Source organism: Halichoerus grypus, chromosome 12, assembly GCF_964656455.1.
Source record: "Halichoerus grypus chromosome 12, mHalGry1.hap1.1, whole genome shotgun sequence".
In the NCBI taxonomy this organism is placed as follows: domain Eukaryota; kingdom Metazoa; phylum Chordata; class Mammalia; order Carnivora; family Phocidae; genus Halichoerus; species Halichoerus grypus.
Genome location: NC_135723.1, coordinates 9,060,229 through 9,075,589, shown reverse-complemented (window position 1 = coordinate 9,075,589; position 15,361 = coordinate 9,060,229). Strand labels below are relative to the sequence as shown.

Here is a 15,361-nt window from a genome sequence, read left to right as displayed (position 1 = left end):
CGATACTTTGATATTTTAATACCACAGTACCTTCTGGCTTTTTGATGACACACTGCAAAGTGATCCTTTAGACTGATTAAATTTAACTGTAATCTTTTGTGGAACATTTAAGAATAAATTAAAAAAATAATCCAAATAACTGAAATGGCTGGTAACAGGATCGGCTGTTTGGCTCTGTCACTGATCTAATCTTGTTGCCTGGGAGTTTACGGAGCAGCGTGCTTTACGGGGGAATCAGCTCAGGTGAGTCCTCCTTCCTGAGGATGGAGGCAAGAGGCCAGCGGTGAATCAGCACCCTTGGGCTGCACGGTTAGTGGGGTGGGGGCTGCGCCTTGAACCTCACCTTGATGAGTCCTGACCTGCAGAAGGAGCCGGCCTGGGTGGTGAAGGCCCGAGCCCAGATGGGACCAGGACGTGGTGCACAGAAGTGGGGGTCTCTTTGCCACCCAGCCTGGTTAGACTAATGGACTGCAGCTCCTCTGCACCTTCCTTGACCAGCGGGATTTTCCTCCTCTCACACCCCTGCTTGTCTATGATGACCACAGTACAGTGTGTCCACATGGGTTTCATGACGGGGCACCCAGAACTGAACCCAGGCGGCCCGGACTGTTCTGGCTACATCCGGGTAGAATGATCCCCTTCTTGCCCCTCACTTGGACAGGATAACCTACAAATGGCTCAGCCCGTCTTGTCTCCCTCCCCTTTCAGCTGCTCACAAGCACTGATCGTTCTGACAAATGTGTGGCCAATGAAGACACCCGGGGCTTCTTCAAATGGACTTAGACCAAACTAAGTAATCCCGTATGCTGAAAAAAATAAATCCTTCAAAGTGACTTTTTAAGTTAGTCCTTATTAAACTGTATCTCCTAGATCGACTTAAACACGGTTTGGGGCATACACAGTTGTGGTTAGAGGATGAGGCTGCAGAACGTGTCTTGCTCAGAGCCTCTCCCTCCTCCTTGTATCTGTCTTCAAACCTCTCCAGCGCCTGACCTCGAGGATCCTCAAGTTCTGTCAATTACCTGAAAACTCAATTCTGTGAGATCTTAATCTGGGTTAGGTGATATGCGAGCTCTTTCATCCCAGAGGTTTGGGACAATGTCAGATTAGTCACAGTCTAGAGAGCTTTATTTATTGCAGGGCCTCGTAATAACGTGCACCGTGATGGATGCTCTACGGGGAACAATCTGGCACAAAAGCAACGTTTTCCACGTGACAGGATGATAAGATGATAGGATCTTTCAGATTAGAACATTTTATGACATTATGGCGCCATCTGATACAGTTTGGGACTTACTAGCTGGCTTATGTAGTCAGAAAAGAGTGGATACACTTTCTGAGGCAACCAAGTCCCAGCAAGTGTGAGCTACCCAGGCCTCATGAGCCAGGAGCTTAGGAAGCAAGGATCTTTCTGACTGGGGAGTAGGTGGTATCTCCACCAGCTCCTGAGGCCAGAGAACAGAATCCATTTCCACCACATTCGAGGAGGCCCTTCTGCTCTCCGGCCCATCCTGACTTCCTCCCTAGCCTACTCGCTTTTCTTTTCTTTTCTTTTCCTTTTGCCCAGGTGATAGAATTTGTCCTCTTAGCAGTTTAGCCAGGACAACAAGCTTGCATAACAGTGGCCGGCTCTCCATCAATATTTAGAAAACTTCCCCAGAGAGTCCATGCCTTTGCGAATCAAGGCAGGACATTTATAAGTCAATAAATCCCACTTAGAAAATGCCAGGAGTTCAGTTTCTGGTCAGCCACGAAGCGTTTCTGGGTAGTTTCACTTCCAACTTCTACAAAGAAAACTGCTTAATACTTAGATAAAAAGTCACTAACCCAAGAGCAAATTTCTCTCTTCGTAACGGAGGAAATCATTTCTTTCCTTTCCCTCCAGGGACAGGCACTCCATCACTGCAGCTATTCAGATACAGTGGGAAAGGGTTTCTCTTCTGAATCAAAAAGCAAATCTATCCCAGAGAGCTAACGACCACAATCTGGAAGGGCTTCAATGTGAAGTAAAGCGGAACAAAGTACAAGAGGCACAATAGTGGATTTCAGTAACAGGTAAAATAAATTCCCATCTTTGTAGACGCCAGGGCTCGGGCAGATTGAAATGTAAGGTTGCAAAGGAGAGAGAGAGGAGAAAAGCTCAAGAACGAGAGAAGATCTGGAAACAGGAGATGCTGCTCTAAGAAACGGACGCTGATGAAGACAAGGCTTCAGCTTAGATTTTAGTCATTGATCCAACCTAATTTAGCCAAAATAGGGGCAAAGAAATGGACAAAGGGAACATTTAGCGAGCAACGCGTGCCTGTGGGACCGCTGGTAGGTGCTTCCCGGAGCTAACTTGGTGTCATCCTCACTACCCGGGAGGACAGGTGGCAAAGCTTCACTTACGGCCAGAGACTAGACACAAAAAACCCTAAGCAACTTGCCCGAGGTCACGTGGTTAATAAATGCCAGCAGTGAGACTGGAATCTACAGTCCCCTGGAACTGTAAGCACAGATCTGTGCTGGACAAAACTTGCTGAGGCTATGTGCCCCATCGCCAAGAAGGGTCACTTTTGTGGAGCTGTGGCCTGACATGAGATGATGAGAGAAGAAATGCTAACTATCCCGACACCCTCTGGTGAGCCGGGCCTAATGAGTCCAGCAGAAGCTTGGCCACAGGTGTGCAGAGCTCTCGACGGCCTCTGGGTGCGGGTGGCCAAGACACCATTCTTTTTTTTTAATTTTTTTATTGTTATGTTAATCCCCATACATGACATCATTAGTTTTAGATATAGTGTTCCATGATTCATTGTTTGTGCATAACACCCAGTGCTCCATGCGGAACGTGCCCTCCTCAATACCCATCACCAGGCTAACCCATCCTCCCACCCCCCTCCCCTCTAGAACCCTGAGTTTGTTTTTCAGAGTCCATCGTCTCTCAGGGTTCTTCTCCCCCTCCGATTTCCCCCCCTTCATTCTTCCCCTCCTGCTACATTCTTCTTCTTCTTTTTTTCTTTCTTAACATATATTGCATTATTTGTTTCAGAGGTACAGATCTGAGATTCAACAGTCTTGCACAATTCACAGCGCTTACCAGAACACATACCCTCCCCAGTGTCCATCACCCAGTCACCCCATCCCTCCCACCCCACCCCCCACTCCAGCAACCCTCAGTTTGTTTCCTGAGATTAAGAATTCCTCATATCAGTGAGGTCATATGATACATGTCTTTCTCTGTTTGACTTATTTCGCTCAGCATAATACCCTCCAGTTCCATCCACGGCCAAGACACCATTCTTACAGAGCTCACCGTCCACTTGGGGTCGGTGGGCACAAACTCAAGTGGACCGGTAAATAAGCCAGATCTTCCCAGGTAGCAATATGTGCTAAAAAGAAAATAAAGCAGGGGCGCCTGGGTGGCTCAGTCGTTAAGCGTCTCCCTTCGGCTCAGGTCATGATCTCAGGGTCCTGGGATCGAGCCCTGTATCGGGCTCCCTGCTCAGTGGGGAGTCTGCTTCTCCCTCTGCTTCTCCCTCCCACTTGTGTTCTCGCTCACTCTGCTCTCTCTCTCTCTCAAATAAAAAAAAAAAAAAAAGAAAGAAAAGAAAAGAAAGCAAACAAAGCAAGGTAACTTTGTATGGAGGGCCATATTCTCAGTTTCTTGCCATAGATAATTGGGGAAGAAAACTAAGGAAGAATTTCTGGGCTCAGAAGTCCGTGTATGAGTACTCTTCAGGAGTAATTCTATATTTCAGTAAAACCTGCTTGGGGCTAACCACCGCCTCCCCCAGATCAGCCACTGTTCTGCACTGAACAGGGCCTCCAAGTTTCATGTCCACCAGGAACCTCAGAAAGTGACCTTGTTTGGACACAGGGTGTTGCAGACGCAATCAGGTGAAGATCTTGGATGAAAGCATCCTGGATTTAGGGGTGACTGGTGTCTTTTAAGAGAAAGGAAAAGGCAATTCAGACTCAGAAACAGGGAACAAGGCTGTGCGAAGACCAAGGTAGCAATGGGGGGGGATCATGAGCTCGGGGACGCCTGGAACCACCAGAAAAGAAAAGGCAAGGACAGACTCGCCTCTGGCACCTTCGGAGGGGGCAGGCCCAGCCGGCACCTTGATTTTGGACTGACCTCCAGGTCTGTGAGCGGGTAACTCTCTGTTGTGGTCAGCCACCATGAATTTGTGGTAATTCGTGGCAGCCTCAGGAGACTAATCCAGTCACACACAGAAGTAATAAGCGTTTTCATAAAATCACTGCATGGGAGGCCCACACCCCTCTTCCGGGGTCACTATCTAGTTCCAACGGAGAAGTCCTCTGTTCTGTGACCAGGTTATGGGTGCGAGAAGGCCAAGCACACCAGGTGGCTGGCAGCGGTCGGACGAGGTGCCGGGAGCCTCCGGGGGCTGCCGCTGAGAAATCGACACCAGACGGCACCGGAATAAACCGACTACGACTGCAGCCAGGGGAGGCACGGGCAGTCGGGGCCCAGGCAAGGCCTCACGGAAGCCGGGCTTTCTGGCTCCGTGGAGGGAGCCAACGGGCAATGATACCCACGCTCAGAAAGGGACCTGCCCACAAATGCCCTAAATTCAACCGAGTAAAACAGTGCCGGGAGAAAATACAGAATTTAGCCATTTGGGGTGCAAGTAACTGGTGCAGCGCTGGGGTCAAGAGGGAGAAGTTTGGGATTAAAGTAAGAAGTCCTTCGGAGGCCATGTGAATAGCTCAGTACCCAGCACATGGCTCTGCGGCTATCCTTAGCACGCAGGTGGGGCCACCTGTCCCCTGGCTGCATTCTCCGCCGTCCCGCGCTCCGGAATGAGCCTGTTAACGGGGGAGGCGGGGCCCGTGAGGAACCCCAGCAAAGCACAAAAGCGTCTGTTCACCTGCTAGTGCCCCTCCAACCTGCACAGCCTCTGCCCTGTCTCTACAGCCCCCCTGTCCTCTGGGTCTGCCCAGCCCAGCCTCAGCCTCCTTGCTGGCCTTGTTAGCAAGTCCCGATGGGGTAGAAGCCACAGTTCCTCCTCTCCTACAGATTACCCTAAGAGTCAACCAAAAGAACACCCGAGAAAGAGCACTAGCATCAAACCATACCGAGCACCTAATAAAGCGAACATTGTTTAAACGTAGCTGAATAATTAGAGTTTCACCAGGCAGGGGGACAGGCCCTGATTGGATGCAAAAGGCAATCCATTTGATTGAGTCCAAAACAAAATGCATGTGGTACATACCCTCTTGGCAAATTTAGTTATCCCAGGATGGGGAACCCAATTGTTGCTTTTCCGGTTGTCTTTATTTTTCCCCCTTGCTGCTTTTTAAAGATTTTATTTATTTGACAGAGACAGAGGGAACACAAGCGGGGGGCAATGGGAGAGGGAGAAGCAGGCTTCCCACGGAGCAGGGAGCCCGATGCGGGGCTCGATCCCAGGACCCTGGGATCATGGCCTGAGCCGAAGGCAGACGCTTAACCGACTGAGCCACCCAGGCGCCCCTCCTGTTGCTGCTTTTCTTTGCAGCTTTCGTTAGTCACACAGGAAGCGCGGTGCGGGGGGCGGGGGGGGGGACAGCGAGCTAAGGTAGCTTCACCTGCTGTTTAGTGGGCGTATCTGCCCTACTCTCAGAGCTGCTCTGTACACACTCCTCCGGGCAGGGTCCCCTCTCGATTTACCTTTGCAATCTGCACACACCAGTTGAGCAGGTACTGGGAGCCAATGTTGTCCTTGTGCTCGCGGACATAGTCCAGGAGGCAGCCAAAGGGCATGAGCTGTGTGATAAGCTGGACCGTGGAGGTCAGGCAGATGCCCAGGAGGCGGCACACATGGGGATTGTCCACGCTGGCCATCACGTAGGCTTCCTGCATGCACAAGGGAAAAGCGTCAGAAGGGCTCCGCACCACGGCTAAAGGCACAGACCCCTTTCCAGGTTTAAAAAAAAAAAAAAAAAAAAAAAGCAAAGCGCAAACGTGACTTTGAGTTCCAAAATGTGTACACGTACAGGACAGGGAAGCCCATGTCCACATGCAGTGGACATTTATGTGGGGCCTATTACATACATATTCAATTGTGAATTGACCGTCATTTTGTGGAAAACAGCACCCTCTGAGCGCAACGCAAGGAGCTCCCCAGCGCCAACACACTGAATGAAACTGGACCTGATGTCTCTGGGCTTGAGCGTTGCTGATGCCCTTGCTGGGAAGCCCTCTGTCCCGAGGCTAAATAAAGCTGCCGTGGTTTAAAATGTCGTCAGGGCCTGCAGAAATCCATGCCTGGGTCCCTAAGGCTTGAGAGCGACTTTCCCGCCAAATCGACACACACACACGCAGGGGTACGGCGGGGAAAGGTCCCCACGGAGGCCATCGATTCTCACCAGGCTGGAGACGCCCCTCCAGTGCCTGTTTCAGGCTTTGAACTGGACAGCGGGCATCACATTACAGGGACCCCAGACTCTGCCGGCTGCTCAGGATTCATTTCTGAACAGACGTGGTCCGCGCTGCCATCGGCCTCAGTCTTGAGCTCAGAAACCATGCTGCTCGTGGACACAGATCCATGACTGTAGACTACTGTAACCCTTCTCCTATTCCTGGGCAGAGGAAGTGAGTTTATTTACCCGTGTGCACACAACGGGGGCCTTCTCTTAAATCCGACCGAGAATCAGGGAATCCTCACTTTCCTCCCATAAATTCTGTCTCCCTTTCAAACACAAAAGGTGGTGACCTTTAATTCAGTTGTGGAAAGGACTACATGGCCTGCAAGAGAGAGCTCTGAGGTTCCTTTTTATATTTATATATTTATATTTATATAATATATTTTATATTTCTAGCACTCCTGTGGGTGGAAGGTGGATTCGGGCATTGGAGGGGTGGGGGTGTGGCGGAGCGGGGGGAGACTTGGGATGAGAACACTGGGGGAGCCGGAGGTGACCGAGGAAACAGAGTGGGGCTGGGGATGGAGGGCACATACACAGATTCCTGAACACAAACTGGACTGCACCTTGTTTCTTGCCTTAAGCCATCCTCTGGCCTCACAGTTCATGGGCAGCCCCACGCCTAGCACATCAGCCCCTCCTCCAGAAAGCCCCCTTCCTCGTCCTCCTGGCTCTCAGCTCTCTCAACCCTCCCTCAGGCCCTCGGCTTGCCTGGAATGCCCTCCCACCTCCTCTTTCCTCGTCTGACTCCTTCTCCGAGGGGCCTTACCGAATCCCCAGTCTTAAACTCTCCAGGCATCTTGCAGTTTTCTTCCTTGGGGGAGCCGGCTCTTCCCTGCCTGGGAACTTGCTAGAGATGCAAATTCTTGGGCCCTACCCAGGCCTACGGTGCGAGATGCAAGGAGGTGGGGCCCAGCAATCTGTTTGAACAAACCCTCCAGGGGCATCTGAGGGCTTTGGAGCACTCATCATAATCTGCACTTAAATACTTGTGTGATTTTTGTAAAATGTCCTTCCCACTGTGCTCTTTGAGGAAAGGACTGCATTCTCAGCTCCTAGCTTTTGCCCAGTGCTTTTTAGCGCTGTATTTTGCTGGTAAACACTGCTTATTTATTGCCTTGATATCCCCTACATGTTCTTGCTGCCTCGGCAAGTCGGGTTAATACTTGGGTGCGGTGCAAGGACCTACGTCAACTCTTTGGTCTTTGTAGTGGTACCGAACACATATTTAGGCAGGTAACTGCCCCAAAATGTCAGGATTGAACTACACTGCAATCATACAAAGCCAGAAATTTAAAACAAATCACAGACCATGCACTTCCGTTAACAACAAAAATTCCTGTAGGAATTTAATATTCGCTGCAGAACGTTTGTGTGGGTGCTTTCCTGAGTGGTTAGGCCCTCTCCTTGCAAGCAGAGCTGGCCTTTCTTTTCTTCTGTATTGTAAACATCATATCACAACATTAAAGAGCAGAGTAGACGTCTGATACTTATGGACCTGCAAACATCCCTTAAAACTTGAGAAGGGCTGTTGATAAAAAGTTAGAACTGGAAAGCCCCGCACGTGCATTACTCATCTGAAAAGGAAACTGAGGCCCGGGGATGCGAACGGCTAACCAGGGACACTCTGTGTCAGAGCTGGGCCCACATATGGGTCTCCTCACAAGGGCGACACCCTCTGCAAGTCCCCTTGTCACCCCCACATGCTGTTCCCTGCGGTCCCCTGCGATGCCCTGCTGAGTGCTCCGGTGAATGGGCTACCAGAAAGCTCCAGACCTCATTACACACACAGCACATATATAAATGTTTGCATTCTTTTTCCACTGCCTGCCCTAAATTTAAACTGGAAAGGCTGTGGAAAAATTAATAGGCCATGTGATTGCCAGAAATGCACAAATCACGTCTCTCCCCCAAGTCTGGGAAACTGTACAACCATAACACCAAAGAAATCCTCTGGCCGTTCCTATTTTCTCAAGATCTGGTTGAGATTTGGAAACATATTGTATTCATTTTAGAGGGGAGAAAAATCTGCAAACCAGAGCAAATTTGAGCAGCCCATCTGTTGCGGGGCCGTGAGGAGCTGACCTGGACCCCGGGATCGGGGAACAGAGCACCGGGCGTGGGTGTTGGGCCACACAGAGCCTGGAGCTCTGCCAGATCCCCGATCCTATTAAAATCTGATAGAGCAACAGAACTAGGTCATCACTTCCGCCCCACCCCCAAGGACAATGGAGACGCTGTTTGGTCGGGTGTCCTGTTTGGTGAGCGCAGAAGTTAAAGTGAGCTTTGTTCTTAGCTGTTTATCTTAGGATTTCAAAGGTGTATTGTGGCCTACAGCAAGAATGCTTGGTATTCCACAGCAATCTCGGAGGGGGACGCCGCGGCCAGGCGCCCATGTTCAGAGACCTCAAGGCTGATGTCTGAGTCACATGGCACCCGGTCTCTGAGGCTCCGTGACCTTGAAAGTCTATTGTTTTGTCCCAATTGCCAAAATGATCTTCGGTGCCTGCCTTCTTGCTTGTCTCCCTCATCTGTGAACTGTTTTAGGTTAAGAATTGGGGGAAAGGATTCTACTAGATTTTCAACTCCTTCAGGAAAGGCATATGCTGATTAGCCTTCAGAATGAAGAGTAGGTGCCCCCACATTTTTGAAACTATCAGTTAACTACGCCACAGGCAGCAGCTTCTGATCCCCACGGGGGAATCAGAGTGTCCAGTACTGGGTGAGTGGGCCCATTTACAAGTGAGCGTGAGCATTTCAAAGGACACGTGCAGCCCGATGGGCTGTCCTGTCACAGAATTCACTTGCTCCTTAGCTCACTGCTGACACCGGCCTTGGACGTGATGTGATGGGCACTGGGTGCTATACGCAAGTGATGAATTACTGAACACTGGACCTGAAACGAACGATGTACTCTATGTTGGCTAATGGAATTTAAATAAAAAATTAAAAGAGAAAAAAAAGAAAGCGGCTTTGGAATCACTGGCTTTTGCTTCCTAAATCTGGCAGACTGTCCCTGCTCCTTTCCTTCAGGGGCTCCCCATCACCCAGGCATCACCCCGCATCCATGGGAGTGCTGAGTTCTGGGCAGACTGAGCTTCAGGAAAAGCAGATGACAAGCCCTCTAGTTTGTCACCGAGGAACTGTGACACGAGAGAAGACAAGAGTTGAGCAGAAACCAGAATCAAAGGCAGGAATAAAATAACGGAGGGAGAAAAGGGGCAGTATACCAGACTGCGGTCTGGTATACGAGAAAGTCCAGAGAGAAGATCCTAAGAGTTCTCATGGTAGGGAGACACTTTTTTTCTTCTTTTGCTTTTTCTTTTTATCATATCGACAGGCGGTGAAGGACGCCAGCGAAGCTTACTGGGGTAATCACCGTGCAAGTCAAGCCGTCTTGCTGGCCACATTTAGCTAACACCATGCTGTCTGCCAATTATACCCCAGGAACACTGGGGGGAAAACGCAAAAACAAAACAAAACAAACAAAACTTCTCCAAAAAAACGGAGGGAGAAGAGAGCAGGAGAGAGGGAGAACAAGAGGAAAACAGGGACTCACTTTTTAGACTTTTCAGTGTTTATCCTCCACCCCTCCTCTACCCCACAAAAGCGGGTTTCCTCCAGTTTTGGGGGCCCCGGAGGTCCTTAGCAGTGAAAACTACCTCCCTCCCAAAGCAGAGCTATTGTCTTCAAAAGCACCCTTACTCGGCGTTGTAAATATTGCTGAAATTCACACCTCAACATTGTTTTGTGAGATGTATTACAATACCTTGAATGAGAAGAATGAATTAAGGAAGCAAACTCTGCAAAAAAAAAAAAAAGCTTTTCTTTTTAACAGTATCGGTGAGAGAGCTCTAGGTTCTGGGTGAAGAGACGTCAGGCACGTATTTCTGTGGTTATGCTGAGATGAGCTGACGTAATGTTAAAAGGACTCCACGCTAACTTGTAAGCCATTAAAAGGAAAGGTAATTTTGCTGGATCAGTATATCTTCAATGTGTACAATTTGCTACTGCACTTTATTAATACATTGAGGAGTGTGCCAGAGTGGGAATTTCTGCATAATAATAAGGGAATTTCCCCATAATAATAAAGAAAGGAAGCCTGCGGGAGGAATTTCAAGTCCACAGTGGTTATGCCACTGGGAAGTGCATTGTGTCTAATTTTTAAATTTAAAATTTTTACATATAAAATTTTAATTTTTTTTTTTTTTAAATATTTTATTTGACAGAGAGAGACACAGCGAGAGAGGGAACACAAGCAGGGGGAGTGGGAGAGGGAGAAGCAGGCTTCCCGTGGAGCAGGGAGCCCGATGCGGGGCTGGATCCCAGGACCCTGGGATCATGACCTGAGCCGAAGGCAGATGCCTAATGACTGAGCCACCCAGGCGCCCCTAAAATTTTAATTTTAACAGTCTTTAAAAGGCCCGTGTTTGCCTTGCTTGGTAGATATTCTGTGGGTTAGAAGCAAGAGTGGGGAAGAGTTTGGCTCTTGTCCTTCTCAATTGTAAGATAACTAAATTGTCTAGATTTCTGAGGCAGCTGTTTTTTGTTTTTTTTCCTTTGACTCTGTTTTCCCTAACCTTCTGCTAAGCCTCTCTACCTTCTCTTTCTCTGGCTCTGCTTTGGGATGAGAGCAAAAGTTTGTATCGACCCTCAGCAACCCGAGGCCAACGGTGTTAACAACAAGACCCCATTTGCCCACTGGATCTTCCTCAGCATCCCCTGAAGCGGGCTCTGCCACATCCCATGGTGGCCCCTCTTTCAGCCAGCCTCTGTTTAAGAGGATGAAGCCCCCTTATTGGCTAGTGAGGATCCAGAGAAGGTGAAGAAAGTTCAGTGGAACCGAAAGACAAGACATGAAAATAATCTTGTGGGACATTCCAAAGACACTCCATAAACTAGCAAAGGACACTGGAAATAACATATACATTATTTGGGGGGAAAGTACAGAAGATGGGCAACAGTTTATAGAGTTTATAGAGCATCATATTGTAATCCTAGGCACCTTTAAAAAAAGCCATTTCAAAGATAACTTGGTGGAGCAAAATGGACATGCATTTCAGAGGCAGAAATAGCAATGGGCTGGAATCCTATCCCAACCACGTAAGTGTGAGCAAGCTTCTTAATGCTTCCAAAGCATACTGAGCGTAACGCCCATACCACAGGCTGGTCAGGAGAGTTCACTGTGGTAGTGTGTGCAAAGAACTAGTCCTGAGACTGGCCCTTGGTGGACATCCAACGATTGTGAGTTTCTATCCTTTTGGGAGAGAGAGAGAGTAGAATGGAAGACGCGACTCTTCTCTATAGGAGAAAGCCTGAGGGAATTATACCAACTGCAGCCAGAATGAAAAAAGACATGAAAAGTGAATATTTAGAATGTGGTGATGAAAAAAAGTCTAAAACAGGACAATGTGCTGCTAGACACCAGAAAATGTGGCTTCTGATGTCCAGGCCTGTGGACAATTAGAGAACAAAGGAGAAACTTACATCAAGAATTTCCTTGTTGGCTTTTGGAGATGTGGCTTCTCTTAATTCCTTGATGGCCACGGGAATTTTAACCTTCTCACCTTCCGGGATCCAGAGTCCCTGTGATGAGGAGGGAGAGAAGACATTAACTGGCACTTGTCATATTATGCAATATGCTGACTTGTGAGACAGACGGACTTTACCAGTGACGCCATCCCAAAGGGTGAGGGACCTTGAGCACAGCTCTGCGCCCCAAGGCCATCGGTGCTAGGAGCCGTGACTCTCCGCAGCTCTTCTGCTATCACGTTCCATGAATCAGAGTCATTAGATAAAAAACCCTAAGCCTGTGCCAGTTATAAACCCAGTGTGGGTCATTCTGTTCAGAATTCGGAGATACTGGGTGTCAGCCTAATTGAAATCAGCCGTGATGTAACAGGATCCAGAAAAAAATGAATTAAGAGGAGCTGTTTTGACCTGGACTTTGTTTGGATCCTGTCACACAGTGGTAGGCAGCCCTCTTTCAGACTCCGTCTCTGCCACCCACCCCTTTACAAAGTCACCACTGCTGTCCATGAAAACTTTGATGCCTGTGTAGGGGTCCCACAGGACCCCTTATTTGTCACCATGGTTATACAAGATTTCCTCTTGGCAACCTGGGGAAGACGCTGGAATTTCCCAAACCATGAGCAACACAAAGAGTAGATGAGGTTGATGAGCAGAAGATAGCCCAGGACTCTGGCTCTGCCCACCAACCCGCGTCCCCAGAAGTCTTGGTGCCCTGGCGGCCTCACCTTGTACACCGTGCCGAACGCTCCAGAGCCCAGCACCTTGATCTTTTTGAACTCTGTTTCCTTTAAGATCCTCAAGAGAGCCTGGTTGGGAGCTTCTCCGCTGGGTGTAAGAGGCTCAACAAGCTGTGAGAGACAAGGAAGAAGAGCCACCACCTCAACGCTCAAGGCGCACGTGGAGGCGGGTGTTAGCCAGGCCCACACACGGCCATGTGTGGATGTGCTTCAGCACAAACAACCTGCCACGCTCACGTGAAAGAAGAAATGCATGCCTTCTCAAAGAACTTCACGAAAGATACGCTGACAAAGGGACTCCCTGGTATGGGTATCCTTGAACAGAACAGCTCCATTTCAACAAATGCAATTTCTCTTTTCCAGTCAATTAGCTGGATTGAGAGGATTTTGGTGAGGAACATTTCGAGAGGGCTGGTCATAATGGTAGCCTGCGGGGCGTCCTAACACGCAAGTGCCTTTATGCTATGAGCTGCCGTGGGTCTCTCCTCCCAGGGACCCTGGCTTCTGACACCCTGTGGGACACAAGGATGCCGGCTCAAGTGAGTCACCAACAGAGCTCAAAGCAACAGCACTGTGTAGACAACGGGATTTTCCACAGTAACATCTCAACCATGTGCCTTCACAGGAACCAACAGACGCCTATTCACAAGCCCTTCTGTGCACATACATGCATGCATGCCACATGGCTTTGTATCCATGTTGTGACTTATCTCATTCCAGAGCTGTACCAAAATGTAACTAGTTGTTTATAACGGGACATTCAGAGATTCTTTCTGGTTTTTCCACCATCAGACATAAAACATAATAATACAATTACATATTTAACATACAAAATCTTGAATGCCAAGGCTTGGCAGGTGAGCCCCTGTTCCTGTCCGGGGTGCTGGGGCTAGGGGCACTGGCAGGGCGTGCTGGGCCTGGGCGCCCACTCACCTCTCTTTCTTGCAGCAGTCTACGAAGCGTGCGCTTCCGGACGATGTGGCGCCGGCGCAAAAAGAGGCCCACCCCAAGGGCCACCACCACCACCAAGAGGAGGCCACCCACAATGCCGGTGGCAATGGATGGGATCTTGGGCCTGGAACGAGAGGGAGACATGGGAAAGTGAGGCTTGCTGACAGATTTCATTACGTTGGCATTTTATCATTTCTTGCATTTTTTGACACCTTGCCATCATTTAACATTATCTCAGAAAGTAGATTCCACATGGCTTCTAAAGAGAGGAAAGAACGCAAAGAGTTTCTAGGGTAGTGTTTCCACCTTCTTGAGCATAAGAAGGCCCTCCCTCCTAGCTTTCTTACATTTTTTTAAACTGAGGTATCATCTGGACATCCCCATATGACAATTACAGTTTATAATCTATTGATTAAGAAACTGCATAATTCAAAAAGTAACTCAGACTTCAATAATGCTTTTCATGTGAATTTGCATTTATCCCCAGAGTATCTCCCTACATCTGAAGCCTAGAATGCCACATGCATAAGACGTGCATTGTCTCCTGGCTTGCCTGGGTGAAGGCACCCTTTCCACAACGTTGAGCCTCTTCGAAGAGTCCTTGGCTTTCAAGAGGGGCCCACGGCCGTGTAGAATGCTTTATGAATAAGCTTGGGGGAGATTATAAAGTGATAGGATTTCAACACAAAAAGCATCACTGTCATAAATGAGTGATGTTACTGTGTAACAGCAAAACCACCCTCCTTCTTCCCACCGAGCTTGAGCCTGATTTCAGGGACAACAAAAACTCAAAACGAAGGTTCTGAAGTTCACTGGGGAAAGAACCATCTGAATTCGTGGATTCTGAATTTAGACTCTTTATACAATTATTATTCTCAAGTATCTATTCCATTTGAGCTTCTGGCAAACTTCATATTTTCAGGAAGAAATGTTGAAGAATTATCAAAGATTAATTAGTATCATTAGCACATAAATATCCCAACATTCTTACAAATTTCTGGTAAGTGGGTCAAAGGTGCTCCAACGACAATGATATCTACAACACTTTCTCCTTAGTGAGTGCAAAAGTCGTCTCCTGCATTGTGCCATCCCCCCAATTAATGCAGTTTGCATTAGTGAGTTTTTACTATCTTGAAAGGAACACTAGAACGATATAAAGAGTAATTTATTACAGAGTATGTGTTCCACGGGGAGCTGGAATAAGGGTAAGTGAATAAAAAGAGAAGAAAAAATAAAAAGAGTAAATATAACAAAGAATGGTCATTGACTAGTTTCAAGATGGGGCTTTGATGGAAAACCTCATTATGAAGGTACAGATAGGACAAATTTTGCTGATGTAGGCTCAGCAAAGAGGAAGGGATGAAAAGAAATCTTTATCTCTGAGAAACTGCCTTACTCGTCTTTCACGTTTCACTTGATAGTAGGTAGGATTTATTCTCATGGCTAATTCTGGGGCAGAAGAGTCAGCTGACATGGAGGGCAGGCAGGTTGTTGAAGAAGGGACTGTGTAGACATTACTCGAAATGGAAGAGGTGCCTGGAAGTCTGGTTCGTGTTGGGTATGTTGGGAATGGCAAAGAAGTGCCTGGTGCGTAATTCCAATTCCTTGCCAGACTCTTTCCTGATGAGTCTGACCAGGAATTCCCAATTCTGCTTTTCTTAGTGCAGCATTTCAAGTAATGATGGCAAATTAATCAGAATTGAAACGCTGAAGGAAGTCATTGTTTCGAA

The 15,361-nt window shown here is 48.2% G+C and overlaps 1 protein-coding gene across 3 annotated transcripts in view; it reads right to left on the bottom strand.

Annotated features, from left to right (window-relative positions):
* The window catches only part of EGFR (epidermal growth factor receptor), a 199,863-nt gene that overhangs the window by 17,535 nt on the left and 166,967 nt on the right, over window positions 1-15,361 (bottom strand). For all 3 annotated transcript variants that reach the window (XM_078059944.1, XM_036122804.2, XM_036122805.2), the window contains 4 exons: window positions 13,614-13,755; window positions 12,669-12,791; window positions 11,899-11,997; window positions 5,657-5,842 (listed from right to left, as the gene is read on the bottom strand). In XM_078059944.1, coding sequence (XP_077916070.1) covers window positions 5,657-5,842; window positions 11,899-11,997; window positions 12,669-12,791; window positions 13,614-13,755 — 550 coding nt within the window. The remainder of the gene's footprint in view (window positions 1-5,656; window positions 5,843-11,898; window positions 11,998-12,668; window positions 12,792-13,613; window positions 13,756-15,361) is intronic.